We start from the raw sequence: 19,922 nt of genomic DNA, 5'->3' as shown, positions 1-19,922 counted from the left end.
GCAGCTCTGAGGTTGGAATCGGCCAGTGATAACCCTTCTGGGGGGTTTTAGTGCCTCTGAGGTTGAGAAGCGAAGCTCGGGACTGATTGATGGAGAGGACGTGGGTGGACCCCTGGCGTGTTGCTGGTTTCTGCCCCAGCTGGGCGTCCGAGAACCGCCCCCCCCCCCATCGGAGTCTTACAAAATCTCTAGTTCCCGGGTCTCCTCTCAGGGTGGGGGAAGCTGCATTTTGAACACCTGCTCCCGGAGATTCTGAAATGCAAGTGTTCTTTTTTTAAATCGTGGTAGTAGAGACCTGATAAATACTGTATTCTTTTAATAATAACTTCACATCCGCTTGGCACAGGGCAAGGACTTGCTGCTGAAATTACAGCTCCTTCGTCTCTAATTACCAAGACGTTTTCCATCAGTCCTGTTACCCATTAAGTAAAGACAGTTGTTCCCTTTAGCACGCATCTTTCTCATTGCTGGATTGTTCACTGCCACATAAAAGCCACAAGTGGGTTTTATGGCTTCATGCATACTTAATTAGTCCATCTTCTCAAAATTGTGTTTTAAGTGAGTGAAAACATTTGCCTCTGATCTAATTGATCCACAAAGCACCTTTTCAGAACGCTTGGTCCGGAGGGCTCCTTGAGGCTAGCAAAGGGGCCACAGGTCAAGGAGACAAAGACCCTACTACTTCCTGTCACCTGTGCGGGCAGCTCTGCAAAGAGCAGGATCGAAGCGGGACAGGAGCTGCAGGCACGGACGTCCGCCCTCTCTGTAAGAGCTGATTAGTTTTTGTTTTGCCCACAGCTGTCTCTCTCCCACCATCCTTATCTGTCATCAGAAATGTCCGCACCTGTGTGATGTTTTATGACGGGGCGCACCTGGCGGAACAGAGCCGTGGTCGCGTTTGAGATCTGCCGCCTAATATGTATGTCATTAAGCCTCATGGCAGGGATGAAAAACGGCTTCTGCGCCAGGCTTCCCACCTACCCACCCTCCTGCTTCTGCTGCCTTTCCTCCCATGGTGGAGGTGACCAGGCTCCAGAGCCACTGGGCTGCTTGAGATGACCCTAGTGGGCCCACTGGGCCCTGCTTGCATGTGTTCCTCCAACATTCCTGGGCGTCTCTCAAGACTCAGCATGGAGACCTAGGAGAAGCCTGCCGCCCCACCTCCCCAGGCAGATAGGCGGCTGTCTTGTGTACTCCCACGCAGCATTACTCCAGCATGCGTGTTTGTGTTACAAAGCAAAGGAGTGAATAAATGAAGCCTTTGTTTTTCCTACCCAGACCTTCCAGGAAGAACTTCTTTGGCAGAATTTGAAAGCCAGTTTAAGGAGACCAGACTTGCTAATAAAGCTCTTTTCTTGACACATGCAAACACTTGGGTGTTTGGAAAATCGTCTAGCCGCGTAACTAGGACTGACGGAGTTGCAAGCTGGCTCTGATGTGGCTAGAGAGCGCGGTGGAAACAGGAATCCGAATTGGAATGTGGGCAACAGAGCGGGTGCTCGGCTGTCCTGTCACAGTACCAGTGTTAGAACACGGCTTTGCAGGACTTGCCCCCAGGGCCCGTGCTGGAGGAAAAGACCACAGTCGTGGGTGCCATTGCATCAGTGCTGTGCTGCTCACCCTGGACCGAGCCATCTGGGGACTGTAACAAAATCCCAGGGCCCAGGCTGTCCCCGAGACCAGCTGAGTCAGAAACCTAGGGAGGGGCCAGGCATCTGAAATCCTTTCCCAAGTGCTTCCAGTCTAACGGCAGCATCGAGAACCACTGGGTTAAAGAAGGTGTTTTAACGTGTGGGGTTGAAAAGGAGGGAAGGAGGAATCACCTGGTCTTCTGTCCTTTTTCATAAGGCAAACAGGTGTGCTAATCCTAGGTATAGCTGTGTGTGCGCGTGATCAGGGGCCATGGATGCGTGGACATTGACAACGGTGCATCCGTTGAGGACGGTACATTGTCAGCGTGGACATTGACAATGTTTGGAGGAGGGCAAGAGTCACAGGACTCTCCTTCTCATCTCTTCGCAGCACGCAACCCAGCGTCTCCAAAGAGAATCCTGCCCTTACAAGTTTCTCAAGTTCTCCTGCCCATTTCTCTTGCCATGGTGCAGACTCAGGCTTTCCCTTCTCTTTTCCCATTACGAGTTTGCTGACATTCCTTTCTTTACTCTTCCACCATCCATTTGCCACAATGTGGCCACACCTGGCATCTCTTCTGTAAAATCCTTTGATGTTCCCGGATGTCCACAGGTAAGTGACAATGGTTATAGATCGCCCTACCCAGGTTTACACCTGTAGGGAGTTGATTCCTCCTAAAATGGAGTGAAGGTAGCTCTCTTCTCTCCATTTTATAGACAGGGAAGTGAAGGCATCCGGTAAACTGCCCAAGGTCACAGGATGGACCCACGCCTTCTGAACTCAGAGTCCTGGTTCTGGACCCCTCTGCTTTGCTTTCTCTCCCTACGCTCTCCAGCTCAGTAGGGAAAGACTGCTCTGTGCTACGAGAACTTTTGTTATTTCCCATCTTTGTGTACACCGGCCAGGATGATGTTACTGTTTCGGTTTCACAGAAATGAAGGCTTGGACAGGCTAAGCAACTTGACCGAAATCATAGGGCTAATTAAGGGAGTAAGAGCTGGGGTTCAAACTGGGTGTTCCCTTCTCTGTGCTCCGCCTTTCCCCTACCACTCTGCACGGGATTGTCTCCTCTCCTTGGGCTGGCATCTGTGACTCTTTAGACTCCGTTGCCCATCCATCTTTCCAACTGCTTTCTCTTCTGTTATTAAATTGCACCACCCGGCTTTTGCTCACACTTTCCCTTTTGCCTGGAGTGTTCTTTCCTGCCTAGCTAGGGCTGTGAGACCTCCCACGACAGAGACTCTTGTTGATAATACCCTGTGTGGAGGCCATTTGCATTTTCTCTCTACCTCACAGGCCCTGAAAGAATGCATCTGCTCTTGCTGCCCCACCCCCACCCTAGTCATGTGATAGTTGTAGCCTGAACATAATATCTAGTCACTTCGTGTTTTAGTTGTGCGTGTGTGCTTTTCTGCTAGGTGGCATCTTGAGGCCAGGCATCCTCTCTTCCTTCCTTCTCTCTCTCTCTCTCTCTCTCTCTCTCTCTCTCTCTCTCTCTCTCTCTCTCTCTCTCTCTGCCTAGGGCATTGCCAAGCCACCAGGCGAGGTTACTAAATATTTGTTAAACAAATGAAGAGCAGACAGGAATACAGAGGTGGGGAAAGCCTTTAAAATCTTCCATCCAAGGGGCCTCGGTGGGGCTGCATAGAAGAGTCAGGGATGTATTTCCTTGATGGTCTTTAAGGAAATGTATGTTGGAAATTTCCAGAAGGAGACAGAGCTAATGATGATCCCAATGAGCTAATCTAGCATATCCATTTTGCCAACTAGGTTTTTGTTTCATTTTATTTTCTTCTAATAGGCTTTGCTAGCATAGTAAAAAGCTCCTGGCCTCTGTGCTCTAAGTAGGATATAGTTGGGAGTGTGTGAAAAATGGACTTCCAGGCTTTTACGGGACTCGTGAGCCCGACTGCATGGTGGTGGGTGTTGGGAAGGGAAAAGTGTTGCTTCCCAAATACAGGCAGAACCTTTCAGGATGGGAACAGGTGACAGGAAAGAACTTCCTTTGCCATTGGGAAAGTTGGGAAAGTTAATTCTTTTAACCGTTGATTGGGGCTGTCATACCAAGTAAACATTTTTAGGACTCTTCAGGTTGAGGTTGCTAAGTCACTTTTGCATCCCATAGAAAATGCCCAGCGTCAGGGGCCGGCTCGGCAGGTGCACTGTGAGGCCGGAGGGGGCTTCTGCTTGGGTGGCTTCCAGTAGCATTGGCCTTGAGATTTCGTTTTGCACCCCGCAGGTGAGTGTCCTGACCACCCTGGAGCGGAGGTTCAACCTGCAGAGCGCCGACGTGGGCGTGATCGCCAGCAGCTTCGAGATCGGCAACCTGGCCCTCATCCTCTTTGTGAGTTACTTCGGGGCGCGAGGGCACCGGCCGCGACTCATCGGCTGCGGCGGCATCGTCATGGCTTTGGGCGCACTGCTGTCGGCGCTGCCCGAGTTCCTGACCCACCAGTATAAGTACGAGGCGGGCGAGATCCGCTGGGGCGCCGAGGGCCGCGATGTCTGCGCTGCCAACGGCTCCGGCAGCGACCAGGGCCCCGACCCGGACCTCATCTGCCGCAGCCGGACCGCCACCAACATGATGTACTTGCTGCTCATTGGGGCCCAGGTGCTCCTGGGCATCGGTGCTACCCCCGTGCAGCCCCTGGGCGTCTCCTACATCGACGACCACGTGCGGAGGAAGGACTCCTCGCTCTACATAGGTAGGAGCCGCGGCAGTGCCGGGTACACTTCCCTGTGGTCCATGCTCTGTTAGTGGCAGGGGCGCCTTGACAGAGGAAGGCAAGGTGGGCCCCCTGAACTTTTTACGGTTCTCAGGCATGGCTGCACGTTTGCAGGGGGCGGGGTTGAAAAATGGGGATGCCGGAGTTGCTCCCGCAGAAAATCCGGTGTAGTTGGTCTGTGGTGCCGCGGGGTGGGGCATGGACTCCCCGGGTGATTTCCGTGTGCAGCAGATTTTGAGGTCCTGCTTTGCTAGAGCTTTAAGAAGCTAGAAGTGGGAAGACGGTGGTGAGGAGGGGGTTCAGCATGTATTAATGTGCCATGTGGAGGAGGACTGTGAGCCATCTGGGATTAGCGATCAAGGTCTACGTGGGGTTGACACCTTGGAAACCCCAGTTTTTAATAATCAATATGATCTTCTGGTCATCGCCCTATTGAAGTTCTAAGGGAGCCATGATTGCGTTCCCCCACCGCTGGCATTTGGTATCATTCAGAGTTGGTGACTTCTGGTAACTCCACATTGGGGGCATGCGCAGGAACTGGGTATTTAGGAAGAAATAAGGTATGTGTGAGTTTTAAATTTCACACCATCATAGCTTTGGTCGTTCTGTCCTGGGAAGGTAGAAGCCCTTCACAGGTTACAGGGTTAAGAAACCTCTGTGTGTGAGTTGTTCTTGCAACAAATGGGGTCCTCAGTCCCTGCTTTTGGTCACTGTGGCAAGGTTATCTGCAGTGTGAGGGCCTGGTGAGCATCTCTGTCCCTTGTTGACTAAGTGTGGATTATTAAGACCTGACCCCACTCACTGAGAGCTAAGGTTTGGCAGAATAACTTCTACCTGTGGAAACTTTTTGCATCTTAAGTTAATGATCACGTAAAGTGTTGAGGTTAGAATAGAACTTGAACAGAGTTTGACATAAAGCTTTCTATCCATGCAGCTTCCTCCACTGCCCAAGGCTAATGAGTTAGGAGGGTTTGGAACCCATATGCAGCTCAAGTTTGCTAAGTTTGCTCTCTGACTTTCCGTCCCAGCCTTGGAGTAAATGCTTTCGTTGAACACCTTTGTTGCAAATGTTCACAGTTCTCTGAGAACAGGCTCAGGGTACAAAGGGTGGTTGGGAAGTGTGTGCCTCTCCATCCAGGGCTGGCGCACCTGGGGCCTGGAAATGACTTCACTGTAGAACACGATGCAGGAGAGGAGACTTCCTGGACCGGTGACAGCCAGACCCTCTCCCCCTGTGGTTAGGATGGGTACTGTGGATGTCATTTACATTGTGTTACTTCTAAAGCTCGAGTGACAGCCACCCCAAGTGAGTCTGTTGCAGACTAGGACATGGGCCACAGCATGTAGTCAGATAGCTTCCTGAGGTCCAGCCAGATTGTTGGTCTAGGACTTGACTGATGGCATCCTGAGACCGTGGGAGAGATGTTTCCCGGTAGCAGTTATAGTAAGTAGATAAATCTAGAGCTCAGAAAACTAAATGGGGGAATGAAAAGTGGAGTTCTTATCTCTGAGGATAGAATCAAGCAGAAAAACTGCTCCATAGTCCTCCCTCCTAGGGGCCTAGAACCCTCTTCTGCAAGTCTCTCTGCCGTCTTAGGCTGTGGTCTTTCCCTGCACCGGGAGGAGCCTGGTTTGTGTGTGCAAAGTGTTAGGATGAAGAGAAGCTTCGGTTTTGGGTGGGGGAGGGGGGCATGGGCAGTGGGGCTGACCATTCGAGGCAAAGGGCCATCTCCAGTTCTGAGGCAACATCTATGGGATTTGCCGTGAGTCTTCGTTAGGAAGAATGTTTGGGGCAAATTTCTACTTGGGCACCATCTTCTTTCTTCTGTGATAGCTAGAGTTGGCAGTATCCATTTGGTGCATGGACATCTTGGTGGCACTGGTCCATCTGGCAAACCCCAAAACATGACAGCATGTAGCCATTGCGATGGGCTCTCTGAGTGCCTCTGAACTGGTTTTATGGGTCTGCATTTCCAGGGAGCAGGAAAGAATGAGCCTTCTGCAGAGACTGGCATCAGTGGAGGGCCTTATTATTCCATGCAAGCTTTGGATTCTTCCAGGAACAGTTTAGGAAGACCACAGCAGAGGGTAATTGCTCTGTTCACACATTGTACAGGATATAAGGAAGTGTTTGCAACCGTGAGGATATTTTAGCATTTATCAACCCTCTAAAGGAGAGCTAGTTCCTGAAGCCACTTCAAGCTTCAGGAGGTATTTGGGGGAACCAACTGAGAGGGACTGATGAATTACAGCCTTGGATGCTGCCTGGAGAGCGGAGGGGAGTCTGAAGGTGCCGGGACTATGGGTATGGATTATGGATGCACACGTATGTCCCCTGCTTCCAGCTCCTGCAGAGCTGGTGAAGAGAGCAGGGGCCACAGCCGGCCATTGGTCATATGCCTAGTAATGTGAGTGTGGACTGTAGATGGAAAGGATTATAAGGACTTTCATTTGTAAAACCCAGGCTTATTCACAGCTGAGCCATTCCTGTGGGTGTTATCGGGGAAGGGGGTGATGACCGTGTAGTCTCAGCCACAGGCCACTGGAGACCAGGCATGCCTCTGGGTTGCACAGTGCCAGTCAGTGCCATGTGCCCGTGTGGCGGCCATGCCCAGGGCCTCTTCATGCAGGGGAGATGGGAGCGTTCTGTCTTGAGTCCAGCAGAGCCTGTCCACTGGAATGATTATTTGCTGTGGACTCCTGCAGCTGGGCCACTGCCAGGCTCCTGGGTTCCTCGAAGGGCCATTCACAAGGGGCTTCTCTCTGGCTGGCACCAATCTGTGTCTGCCCCTTTCCAGCATGAGGAAAGGGAGCCAAGGGAGCTCATTACCAGGGGACAAAACCCGCTGAATGGGAATATGACTCTCTGCTGGCAGGCTTTTCACGAACGCCCGGTGCGGAGCCAAGCCTCACGGAGCTAGACAATGACCTGTGGGTGGCACGTGGCACTCTTTCTTCCTAGATGGACTGAAGGGTGAGAGGGGAAATGGAAACCATTCGATGTGGGGCATGACGAGGGTCCAAGAATAGACCCTTTGGGAGTCTGCTCAGTGAGCCTCCAGCCTGTGGCGTGACCCTCCATTAGCCCAGTTTTCTCAGCTGGTTCTGTGTTTTCCAAGTTCAAAACCTGGCAAGATGTACTGTCGGCAGGAATAAGTAGGATCATGCAATGGACTCATGGTGTCCTTTCATTAGGTTGCTATGGCAACTGGCTGCAACCTTGTCCTCTTTGAGGAAGAAAAAGGTGACCTGAGAGTGGTAGAGATTTTTTTTTTTAAATAACTTTATTCCTAGTTAAAAAGCATAATGTGTTTATTGACAACTTTGGAAGTATGGAGGAAGAATAAAGAATCTTTACTCCTGGGACTCCTTGGTGGCTCAGTTGGTTGAGCATCCAACCCTTAATCTCGGCTCAGGTCACGATCTTATGGTTCATGGGTTTGAGCCCCGAGTCAGGCTCCGTGCTGACAGTGTGGAGCCTGCTTGGGATTCTCTCTCTCTGCCCCTCCCTTCCTTGCTTGCACACACACACTCTTGCTTTCCCCCCAAATAAAGAAATAAACCTAAAATAATAATTTTTCTTAGCTTTGATTACAGAAAGTCTTTTCCTGCATTGGTACGCTCTTCTCCAAAAATGTGTTCATAATGAATGCCTTTCACTTAATATTTGATGCACATTACCCCACGTTACTAAGTAATCTTCTGTGATGTTACTACTGCATGCCTAACATTCTCTAGTGGTTCTGTACTGTAATATTTAATGCCCTCTATTGTTGGACATGGGTTTTGTTTTTGTTTTAAATCTTTGCTGTTGTCATTAAGGCAGATGGGACCCCATGATTCTGAGCAGTTAAATGATTTGCCTGAGATAAGGTAGCTGAACGGAGCTGGACTGGGGGTCTGAGGGTGGGGGTTTCTCCATGTGTGTCTGGGATGTATCCCAAGGCGGGGGCTGGGGGGGAGAGGGGTAGGGGATGGTCCAGGCAGTCAGGTACAAGTCAGGGCCTGCCGCTCAGGAGCCAGCAAGAAGGGAAGAGAGTGTGCCTCAGAGCTGAGGGGGAAGGTGTGATTGGAAGGGACAGTGGGTGGCAGCCCGAGGTGTGGGAACCGGAGGGAGAGTGGAGGGTGGTCCCGGCTCACAGCCCTGGATAGGGGTGTGGAGCCACCACTGCTGCTTTGAGTAGAGATGGGTGCAGGTTAGAGCCAAGGGTGACTCGTGTGTTCTGCCTTCTGCTTCCCTCTCTCCAGAGATGACACAGACTCTTTCCTCATGTTGCTGTTGATTCCCTTTTTGAACCACGACAGCCATTAGGTATTTGTACTTGTGTTGTTAGAAATCTGTCTCCTTACGGCTTCCCACACGCCCTTACTGGCTCTGCCCCTTGGGTGCCCCCCAGAAGACTTGCAATCTCTCTTGTGCGTGTGTTTTAGTATCATTTCTAATGTTTTATTTATTTTTGAGAGTGAGAATGTGAGTAGGGGAGGGGCACAGAGAGAGGGGACAGAGGCTCAGAAGTGAACTCTACACTGGCAGCTGCGAGCCCAATGTGGGGCTCGAACTCGGACACTGTGAGATGATGACCTGGGCTGAAGTCAGATGCTCAACTGACTGAGCCCCCCAGGCGCCCCTCTCTTCCATGTTTTGATAGTTCACCAGCTGTCTGAGCACCAGCCTCGCAGGGGGTAGGGAAGGAGTTATCTGTGACTTAGCTCTTCTGTGCTAGGACCTTTGCTCCTTACTTGACTTGGCCTTCCTGCCACCCTTGAGCCACCATTTCCCTGATGGAAATGCATGCTGTGGGGGCTCATTACCAGGGGACAAACCAGATGACGGAGGATGTGGGTCCTGTATTAGTTTGCTAAGGCTGTCCTAACCTAACACCACAGACTGGATCGCTTAAACCACAGAAATGTACTTTCTCATGGTTGTGGAAGCTGGACGTCCAAGATCAAGGTATCCTGAGAGACAGATGGCTCCTGTTCCTCCTCTTCCTCCCTTCACAGGGTCTTTCCTCCGTGTGCTCACACCCCTGGGGGCTCCTGGTGTCCTAATTTCCTCTTAAAAGGACAACAGTTAAATAGGATTAGAGTCCACCCCTGTGACTTCATTTAACCTTATTACCTCTTTACGGCTCTGTGTCCAAACACAGACATGTACTGCAGTCCTGGAGGTTAGCGCCCCAACATAGGAACCGGTGTGGGGTGGGGGGCAGGGCGTGATTCATCCTGTAACCGGTACCGAGGGGATCAGTACCAAACTCAGCCAAGACCCTTGGGTCTTTTACCCTAACTTTCTATAAAGAACTGCTGTGTGTGTGCGTGTGCGTGTGTGTGTGTGTGTGTGGTGCCCAAGAAATTATTTGAAGATGTAGCTTAAAAAAAAAATCCCTTTGGGGGTACCTGGGTGGTTCAGTCGGTTGAGCATCCAACTTCGGCTCAGGTCATGATCTCATAGTCTGTGAGTTCGAGCCCCACGTCAGGCTCTGTGCTGACAGCTCAGAACCTGCAACTACTTTGGATTCTGTGTCTCCCTCTCTCTCTTTGCCCCTCCCCTGCTTGTACTCTGTCTCTCTCTTGCTCTCAAAAATAAACATTAAAAAATAAAAATAAAAATAAAACCCTTTTTATCTTGAGATCATTCTAGAATCACAAGTTGTTGCAAAGTACAGCAAAGTCCCCCATACCAGGTTCCCCCAGTGGTAACATGGTCAAAACTGTGGAGTTTATGCAGATTTTACCACTTTTATGTGCACTCATTTGTGTGTGTGTCTACATAGTTCTGGGCAATTTTATTAGAAGTGCACGATGTTGTTTTCAAAATGCAGAATGGGATAGGGGTGAAACCAGATCATTTTGAGTTGTGTGAGCGTGTTTGGCAGGCATATCCACATGTGACACTGATCCGCACATGCGCATGCGTGTGCATACGTGCCCATGGGTAAGGATACCGAGACCGAAGTCTTAGGTGGAATGGAGGCTGGCCAGAGGAAAGGGATTCTTCGAGAGGCCTTCCTGTGGGAGCCTCTGAATTACCAGGAAGAATGGGCCCTTGCAGACTGCCTGAATTCACAGAGCAATTGCTCCGCGTTGTGTGGCACATGTATTGGACACAAATGTGTCGTGTTTTTTTTTTTATCACTTATATTGAGAACCCAGTGGAGCCCGCTGTGTTCTATTTGATGCGAAGAAATTATTCTCAGATTTCCTCTGCCAAGTGTTTGTTCAGCACAAAGGTCACTGTGATACCAGCCGGCATCCAGAGAGAACCAAACTTCTCCCCGGAGCCCTGGGAGCCCAGAGGTCTTTTTGCTTCTGATGCGTTTTTATTTTAACTTGACATTGGGTAAAATGTGTTTTAACTCTCCCAAAGAGCGTGGGTCGGGTATGGATCAAATACACTGTGACTGCAGTTCATCTGAAAAAATAATTAAAAAGCTCTCCCTCGTGGGAGCAAGCCTAACTCATTATAGTCTTGCAACTTCATTGATATTGAAGTTTCCCTCATTAATTTCTTTTTCTAAAATAAATGACACTGTAACACTGGTCAATTTGTTTTGGCTGTGTGCCACCCGCTCTCCCCAGCTGCTGGTCACATGCCATTTTCAGTGTGTGTTAGCAACGTGCTAGGAAATGTGCGCGGGGTTCTTATCTGCCACTTGCATATTGCCTGGGCTGCTAGGTGCTTCTTTTTCATTTTCAGCTGCTCATAATTCATGCCCCATGGTTCATGGAATCACTTCTGTGCTCACTGCCTGGGTGACCTTGGACAGGACTCTCAGCGTGGGCTCTGGAGTCCCTGACAGTTTTGAGATTCAAATGCTGGCTCCCCTTCAGATTTGCCACCAGGATTTTGGACATCTTTCCAGTTGACCTCAGCCTGTTTCCTTAGCGGTAAAAGGAGGCCGGATCTCTACCTTGAAGGGCTCTGCCTTGCTATCATTTGCATCAGGAACCCTGTCCACGGTGGAGACCGATCAATAAACGCTGTCCTGTTCCTCTTCATGGTCCTGTCCTCTCCATTTCCAGATGTGGAAAGTGAGGTGCAAGATAAGTGACTTATTGAAACACACAGGCAGGTCTTTTTGACAAGAGCAGTTGGATCCTGATTTTCAGCTTGGGACATAATCCACTTAGTAGATCTAAGAATAGCAACCTCTTCAGTCCTGCCTTACATCAGCAGGGCTCCTGGTTGCCTGCAGACCCCTTCCTGTGGCTCATCTCACAGTACATGAAGAGCTGCATGGCCCCAGCCAGCATGCGATCTGGTTCACATGAGGTCGGAGGCGCCCTCGAGTATGGCCATTGCCACAGCGTGATCTATTGGTTAGCTTTCTGGGTTTTGACACATTACTTCCTCATGTGCTTCTTAATATCGGCTCAGTTTTTCAGAAGCATGTATTCTCACTTTAGTTAAATTGGGAAAACTCAAAATATAATAAAACATAACTAATTTCTAATCCTGTTACCTATAGAAAGCTATTGTCAATTTAGGTACATTTCATTCCAGCCTTTTTCTTTCGTATTTTAGTTAGGGCCACACTATATATGTAAACCTACTTTTAATGGACCTATTGTAAACTTCTTAATATATCAATTGAATATGAAGTTATTGTGTTATCACGAAGATGACTGCAGGGTATCAATCTAGGAATGCTGGAATGTGCTCGTTGGGCATCTGAATGATGAACCTCTCTGTGGTTTGAGCCACGTCCATCCACATTGGCTGAAGACGTAAAAGCTTGGGTTAGTGCAGAGGATTCAGTGTGAACTGAAAGGCAGCCCTTTGGCCTCGCTGTGACGTTTTCCCAGAAGATGAGTAAGTGAGGCACAAGTGTGTCGTGACAAGATGCCTTGGGCTGGCCAGGGGTGTGGGTGCTCTTGTTGTCGGCCCCGGGCCACATCTGCTGCTCAGGGTAGTAATCTTGAGTGTCATAGGGACTCAGCCAGCAAATGAGGTCCTGAGGGTTTTTGCTTCATCCTCACCATTTGGCTCCCTGTGGGAACACAAAGTCAGTCTGGCCCCATCTTCTGCTTTTTAAGAGTGATCAGAAATCCATTGTTTTCAAGTGGAGTGAATCACCAACTCGTTGACCTCCTCTCCAAGTCCCCCTTGGGTCAACAATGCAGAAGCCAGCTTGAATACATTGATGGCTTGTCATTCTGGACTCTGCTCTATGTCATCCGTTTCAAATTGCATTTGCCTTTTGAATAGCAAATAAATAAAACAAGAAAGGAAGCCAGGTGGTAAGGAAAGCAGTTACACATCATGGATGCCATAGCCAGAATAAATAGTGTTATCTATGTGATCGCAGGTGATCTGGGCGTTGGGTTGGGGATGCAGGGGAGGGGAGTGGGGGGCTCTTGCCCCAATACAGGACACAGTGTGGAAGAGAGGAAGGAGCCCAGGACCTGTTGCTGAGCTCAGGATGCTATTCCAGCTGAGGTTTTGCCGCTTTCTCCATAAGGATGGGAATCACAGAATGGAAAAGAAATTCAGCCATTTTTTCCCAGCTAAGCTTGTCTGGATGAAGAAAACTGTTTCTCAGGAGTGTCTGAAGGGAGGGTTAGAGTAGAAACCAATACCATCTGGGGCTGGTTGGGGCCTGGATGTTTCCTGTGTGTGTGAGTGCATCTTTGCTGAGAGATTTTAGAACTTGGCATTCAAGTGTTTGATGATTCGACATAAGACCTGAGAGGCCCAGACTGACCTAGAGAAGATTCACAGTGCGCAGGGCAGGGTTGGGGTGGGCTCCTTCCTTCAGAATCTCAAAGGCACTTTGTTTCTATACCACCAACCTCTTACTGCACCTGCCTCTTGAAAGAAGATTCATTTCACTTTTCCTTTCAACAGTAACACAGGCATTGTTCTTAAATATAAAAGGTTCTGAGCTATTTTCCTGAATAATCTGTGTATTCCTTTTCTTTAGTTTATTTGCAGACTGCTTCTTTTTGACATAGAATGATCTTGGCTTTATCTCCTTTTCTCCCCTTTCACCTGCAAGAGGCATTCCGTGAGAGCAGCTGTGTGAAGGGTTTGGTTTCTATAAAGGATTGTGATTTTGCTGTTAACACTGATATTAGAGGTTAATGGCCTTCCTCTTCCTCTTCAGGGGGGAGGGAGTTCTTTGCTAGAGGATTCTTGTGTTAAAATGCCTCATGTAAGCATCTTTGTTGTGGCTTTTTGCCTATCTAGCACCTCATTTTTGTGACTGAATGCTGCCTTTCCCCAGCATGGGCTGCAGACATGATCATGTGATCCAGGCGTGGCTGGCCATGACGCAGACAAGGGCTCTCATATACAAGGATTAGCCCACAGATTGTGACGATCAAAGTCTACCGTGAGGTTTGACAGAGGGACTCAGAGTGAGAGAGACAGAAAGAAGCCACTTTCTTTCCTAGGCCTGCTGCCTGTAGAAACTTAATGTCAGGAGATTCCGGTGTCTGTCATTGCTGCCACGTGCAGGGAAGTTGACCTAGGAGTGAAGACCTCATAAAGAAGGTAGATGACGGGGGAGAGAAGGCAAGAGGGCTCCCTGGTTCCAGCTCTGCCTGAATGAACCTGTAGCCTTTGGAATCCCAGTTCCTTGAGCACAAATGGTCCCGGACAGTGTTTGCAGGTCACAGGCTTGAAAGCCCTGTCACGTCACGGGAAGAGTTGAGCTGGATTGCTTTCCTCTTAAGATTTGACCGCACACCTTCCGACGGGGGTAGCGTTTCACGTGAGATAGTTGTGCTTTGGTCAGAGAGCTCTTATGATCCCATGATGTTCACCCGTGCTACACTGAAGACCTGAACAACGCCTAACGGCCCGCATTCAATGAACAGGGTTAGGTTGGAAGTTCTGATTCAGTTTTATTTCATTATTTCATAGCCTTTAAGTTGCAAGAAAGAGTCCTGGAAATCAAAAGGAATGCCTCCTCCAGTTTCTCCCTGATCATCCCAAACAAACAAGCAAAGTGTTTAAAAATAACCCATTGGCAGGCATGGGTTGTGCTTAATAGCAAATCGCTTATGGGGACAGGAGAGTGTCCAGCACGTTGGCTTATTGCTGGGTGGTGCTGTAGATGGAATGGAAGAAAGCTAACTGATCCTGACTCCTTTATGTGACTGTGCTCGGCCAGAGCTGCCTTCACTCCCAGCAATGGCTTCCTATCGTTAGCGGCAAGGAGGCTAAGTGAGCGTCTGCCATTTGGGACTTGGCTTTGCTGTTTCATTCCTGCCAAGCCGTGTGCGTGTGCACGTGCTTATTTTTGCTCCCAACAGACAAACCTCTGAACCCACCAACGTGTGAGGTGGCCGATGGAACTTACAGAAAACACAGGTGTAGACCGGAGAGCTGGGGCTCGGGAGCTTGCCTTCCGAGGGTGAAGAGACATTGGGGACTACGTAGTGGGGTTGCTTCAAACTAACGTTTCTTGGATGTGCTCTAGAGGAGGGATCCAGGACCTTCTGGAATTATTTGGAGATGTGTGTGCGCTCTTGTGGGGAAGCTTTGACTGTCTTCTCTAAGAGGTTCCAGATCCCAGAAAGGTTAGAATCACAGAAAGTATTTACGTTGGGCAGGCAGTGAGGGTGGGTGACTTGGGGTAAGATAAACCAAGATAGTCAAGGTGATGGGCTGTGCAGAGTGACAGATGGAATGTTGTGCACTGTTCAGCTGTCAGCTTGATCCGCTCTCCGGGGAGCCCTGGACCTCAAACAGGAAGCATCTGAGCGTCACTTGGGCAACTGTGGGTGAGAAGTCAGAATGTGTTCCCGGCTCTGGAGACACCCTCCCAGTCACGCCCCCCCCTCCTGCGCTGCCCCTTCCACCGCCCAAAAAAAATTCCTTTGGGGCTAAAATTTTCCATCCCTACTTTCAGCCTAACTGTGGGTGTTTTGGGTAATATTCAGCAAAATTTTCTGTGCTGGCTTGCACTGATGCAAAGATAAAATCAACTTTTTATTTTTTTTTTTTTTGCTCTAAAAGCAAAAACATTTTAAAAATGCAGTGGTTCATAATGTCCTCTGAACTCTTGAAGTCAAAACTTTCCATGTGTGTTCCTACTAAGAAAAATTCTCCCAGGCAATTAAACAAGTAAGCAGAAAGTTGTGAGGGACCCCAGAAAATCATCAGGGGACACGAATGAAGTTGGCAACGTTAGTATGGGCAAAACATTTTATCCCACACTTTTTGGGACAGTTCGCTGCATTTAAGAAACCCCCTTTCTGTCTTTATCGATGCCTGTGGTCGGCTGGTTCAGGTTGAAGAGGGGCAGGGTTTGGGGGTTGGGCACGTCCTAATCTCTCTCCAAGAAGAAGTGTTGTTCTCTCTTTATCTCTAATGGTCTAAGCATGTGGCACAAGTCGATGTGATTTGCCAGTACCTCCTTTTCTGCCCAAGGCATTATTCCGATAAGAACATTCCCATTTGCCCACCTGCCTTGTGGGCCGTTAATGGAGTTTACGAAGGGAATTTGGATTCCCAGCAAGAGGCCTCCTTAGTACCGCAAGGGTCTGATAGATTCTAAAATTGTGTATGGACACTTGGAACCTTCAGAAACCCAGTGGTGTCTATTATTAGATCTGAATTATTTCGCGTACCCCAGACTCCATCCGTCTTTTTGCATCACGGGGCAGAGAGCCTTGCCTTGATCCAGGCGGATGGGCTGGACTGGTCTCTGTGTGCATTAACACCTACGATTCTGGGCTGAAGGCAAGACTCCGAGGCCGTGAGGTGGCGTAAAGAGCAAAACGTCTCCTGCGTGGGTGCTTTTATTTTATTCTTTAATAAAAGAAAACCACCTCGTTACTGGTTGTGAGCAAGTGTTTAATTTTAGGAATCGTTGTGGTCACAAAGAGAATTTAACAGCTGTCTGCTTGTTTGGACAAGTGCATCAAGCATGTGTGGGTTTGAATAATTCGACACCACTGTATACGTGAGCTCTCCTTTATGGTGTCTTTGCTACGCATCAGAGAATGCAGTGCTTTGCCTGTGGTCTCTCGCACCCGCCTCCTCAAGCCCAGAGACAGGGTTTGCTCTTCTCATTGTACGGATGAGGAAACAGGCAGAGGGAGGTTTCTCTCTCTCTCTCTCTCTCTCTCTCTCTCTCTCTCTCTCTCTCTCTCCCCCTTCTGCTCCCTCTACTAAGTACCTGGGATTGTTCCTGATTTTAGCAGTAAAGCATGAAACCTTGAGGAGTGTCTCACCTGAAAGAGGTTGATGCCATAGGGCGCTCAGGGCCTGGCTTCTCCGTGGGAATTGTTAGAACTCTCATCAGATAAAGCTTTGTTCCTACGGAGAAAACTGCGTGAGTTGTTTTCACAGTCTCCCTGTAGTAAAGTGACAGACACTCCCTGGAAGGTTTTGTTTACATTTCGGGCCCGCAGCCTTTAATTGGTACACTGTCACTGCTCTTACACAACACGGACTTGGGTGTTTTCTTTGGTTTTGTTGTGTTGTGTTTTGTTTTGTTCACTCCCAGGCCTGGCCAAGCCGGCTTGCTTTGCTCCACAAGTCAGGCGTGAGCATATGTGTACCTCACTCGGCCACAGTGACAAAAATGGTAAGAAGGGAAAATAAAAAGGCTTTGTGGATCAGAGAGGAACAGGTGAGGAAGAAAGATTAAAGAACAGGCAGAGAGCAATGAGCTGAAATATTGTAATGCCCAAGGCCTTTGAACATGAGAAGATAATTAGCAGCCTGCATTGTCCGGACAGGTGGTGTTCTGAAGACCTTCCAGAGTAGGATGGCCATGGCAATGAACTGTGACAGGAGGAGGGGGGGCCTGAGGGGCTGGAGGGCGGTAAGGACCTTGCGCTATCCCAAAGGGCATCGTGTCCAGGTAGCTACATGCTCTCCCCAGAATATGTTCCCCCACACTGTCCTGCCAGCTTCTTCGTTACCTACAGACAAATGCCCATCTCCTGTTGGCCCCACCTGGGAGGGTGGACGGTGGGCTCAGAGGTCAGAGAGTGGGTATGAGCCACCAAGTTAGTGCAGAGGGGAAGTTGGGCGCGCCTCTGGCTCATGACTCCAGATTCATGTTTCTAGCTTTTTAATTTTTTTAATGTTTGTTTATTTTTGAGAGAGACGGAGCATGAGTAGGGGAGGGGCAGAGAGAGGAGACACAGAATCCTAAGCAGGCTCCGGGCTGTGAGCTGTCAGCATAGAGCCTGACGCAGGGCTTGAATTCACGAACTACAAGAGCCAAAGTTGGATGCTTTACTGACTGAACCACCCAGGCACCCCAAGCTTATTTTTTTTTAATTTTTTAATTGTAAAAAGAAAATAATAACCTAAAACTCACCATCTTACCCATATAAAAAAATGCACATTTCAGTAGTGTTAACTGTATGCACATTGTTGTGCAGCATTTCTCCAGAACTTTCGTGTTGCAGAACTGACACTCTGTACTCGGGGAACAGCCCCCATCAATCACCATTCTGCTCTCTGGCCTTACAGGGTCTGACTACTCTTTGTTAACTCTTCTAAGTGGAGTCCTATGGTATTTATCTTCTTGTCACTGGCTTGTTCCATTTTAGCAGAGTGTTCTTAAGTTGCATCCAACGCTGGAGCCTGCGTCCGAACTTCCTGTCTTTTTAAAAGCTGAATAATATCCTTTGGTGTGTATATACCACATTTTGGTTATCTGTTTATTCCTCAATGGGCATTTGGATTGCTTCCACCACTTGGCAATGGTGACTAGTGCTGTATGAACATCTGTGTGCAATGCATTTCTGGCTTGTTAAAAGTCAGCTCTCGGGGCGCTGGGGTTGGCTCAGTCAATTAAGCGCCTGCTTTCAGCTCAGGTTATGATCGCCCGGTTGGTGAGTTCGAGCCCTGCATCGGGCTTGCTGCTGTCGGTGCAGAACCTGCTTTGGATCCTCAGTCTCCTCTCTCTCTCTCTCCCTGCCCCTCCCCTGCTCATTCGTGCACTCTCTCTTTCTCTCTCTCTCAAAAAAAAAAAAAAATCGGCACTCTAATTGGGTATCCTAAGGTGGTGTTGAGCTCACTAAGTCCAAAATTCGTGTCCTTAAATTTTCACCCTGCCCTTTTCTTCCCATCCCTTGCATTTAAAAGCCACCGCCGCTTACTGATCATGGCTTCTGAAGGTCTCTGGTGTCCGGTCTCTGTCTCCTCTTCATTTACCTCAGTCATTTCAGGCCAGGCCCTTAGCACTTCTCACCTGGATGAGTGTGTCTACGTTTGATGAGTCTCACTGAGTGCAGTCTGGCCTGTGTCCAGGTTGTCCGGCCGGCCCCTTGCTGAGGCTCCAAGGATGCTCTGAATGTTTATGAACCTGAATAGATGCACATTGTTCTGGAACCTCTGTTACAGAAGTTCCAAGGCATCTGCATGGAGTTGAACTGAATTTCAGTATATGCTCATTGAGTAATGACAGTATGGTTATGTCGTTATATATATTATATTTTGAGAGACTTGACTCCTTTTTAGAAAAACTGTTTTTTTTTTAGTGTTTATTTTTGAGACACAGAGTGCAAGCGGGGAAGGGACACAGAATCCAAAGCAGGCTCCAGTCTTTGAGCTGTCAGCACAGAGCCCGACGCGGGGCTTGAACTCACGAACTGTGAGGTCATGACCTGAGCTGAAGTGGGATGCCTAACTGACTGAGCCCCCAGGCCCGTCCCCACTTGACTCCTTTTTAACAAATAGAGACAGGTTAAATTTAATGGTCTCCATTCCATTCGTGCATTGATTTAACAGATATTAATTGTGAGCTTACCGTATGTCAGGCCTAGTGCAGGTGCTGGGGGCGGGGGAGGGATACATGGATGGGTGAGACCTAGCATCAGACCGTGAGTGTAATAATAATATCAGGCATTTACAAAGCACATTCTGTGGGCCAGAGACTGGGCAAAGTTCTCTAGGTATATTATCCAGTGTGATTCTTGAAAAAATCCTTTAAGTTAGGTTTTATTGTCTGCATTTTATGGAAGGAAGTCGGGACATAGAGATCGGTAACCTGCCCAGTAAGGGACAGTATGGGGACTCGAGCCAGGGGAGATCTTTCTCCAAGGCATGTGTTCCTCTGCATCCCAGCAAACTCTGCCAGCGACTGTCACAAAAACCAAGAGCTTGGAACACAGGGAGGGCAGGTTGAAGCACCAGGCTTATGGGAATCCACACATGCATGTGTATATGTAGAGTTGGAAAATACTCACCAAATGTGCTCAGGAATATTTTACAAGTGTGAGTAATGACTCAGCCTTGCAAAGAGACACACCGTCTTCCAAACCATAGCTGGTGCTGGAGAAAAGACACAACATGCCGCATGTTCTCAAAGCAGGAACTTTGATGTCATTTGTCATTGGTGTCAAGTGCTGATCCCTGATGCGATGCGTTATCTGGTCAAGAAGTGACTTGACGAAGCCTCTCACGCAGGCTCAGAGGAAGGCAAGGTCTCTGAACTAACTGGCAGGCTGGCTGGCGAAAGCATGTGTGTTGAAAACTGGTGAGCGTTTGCAGCTGGGGAGACTGTTTTACTTTCTGTGAATCATGTAGGGCCGGTCTGAAAGAGGCCACCTAGCTGGGTGCATGCATGCATATGTGTGTGTGTGTGT

At 48.9% G+C, this 19,922-nt stretch overlaps 1 protein-coding gene across 1 annotated transcript in view; it reads left to right on the top strand.

Annotated features, from left to right (window-relative positions):
* Positions 1–3,545: 3,545 nt before the first annotated feature.
* Positions 3,546–19,922, top strand: part of SLCO3A1 (solute carrier organic anion transporter family member 3A1) — a 240,524-nt gene continuing 224,147 nt past the window's right edge. The window contains exons 1-2 of the mRNA XM_029952294.1: positions 3,546–3,551; positions 3,872–4,337. Coding sequence (XP_029808154.1) covers positions 3,546–3,551; positions 3,872–4,337 — 472 coding nt within the window. The remainder of the gene's footprint in view (positions 3,552–3,871; positions 4,338–19,922) is intronic.

The sequence above is a fragment of the Suricata suricatta genome, chromosome 9, assembly GCF_006229205.1.
Source record: "Suricata suricatta isolate VVHF042 chromosome 9, meerkat_22Aug2017_6uvM2_HiC, whole genome shotgun sequence".
Classification (NCBI taxonomy): domain Eukaryota; kingdom Metazoa; phylum Chordata; class Mammalia; order Carnivora; family Herpestidae; genus Suricata; species Suricata suricatta.
Note: the sequence above shows the minus strand (reverse complement) of the source record. Positions and strands in the feature narration are given on the sequence as shown.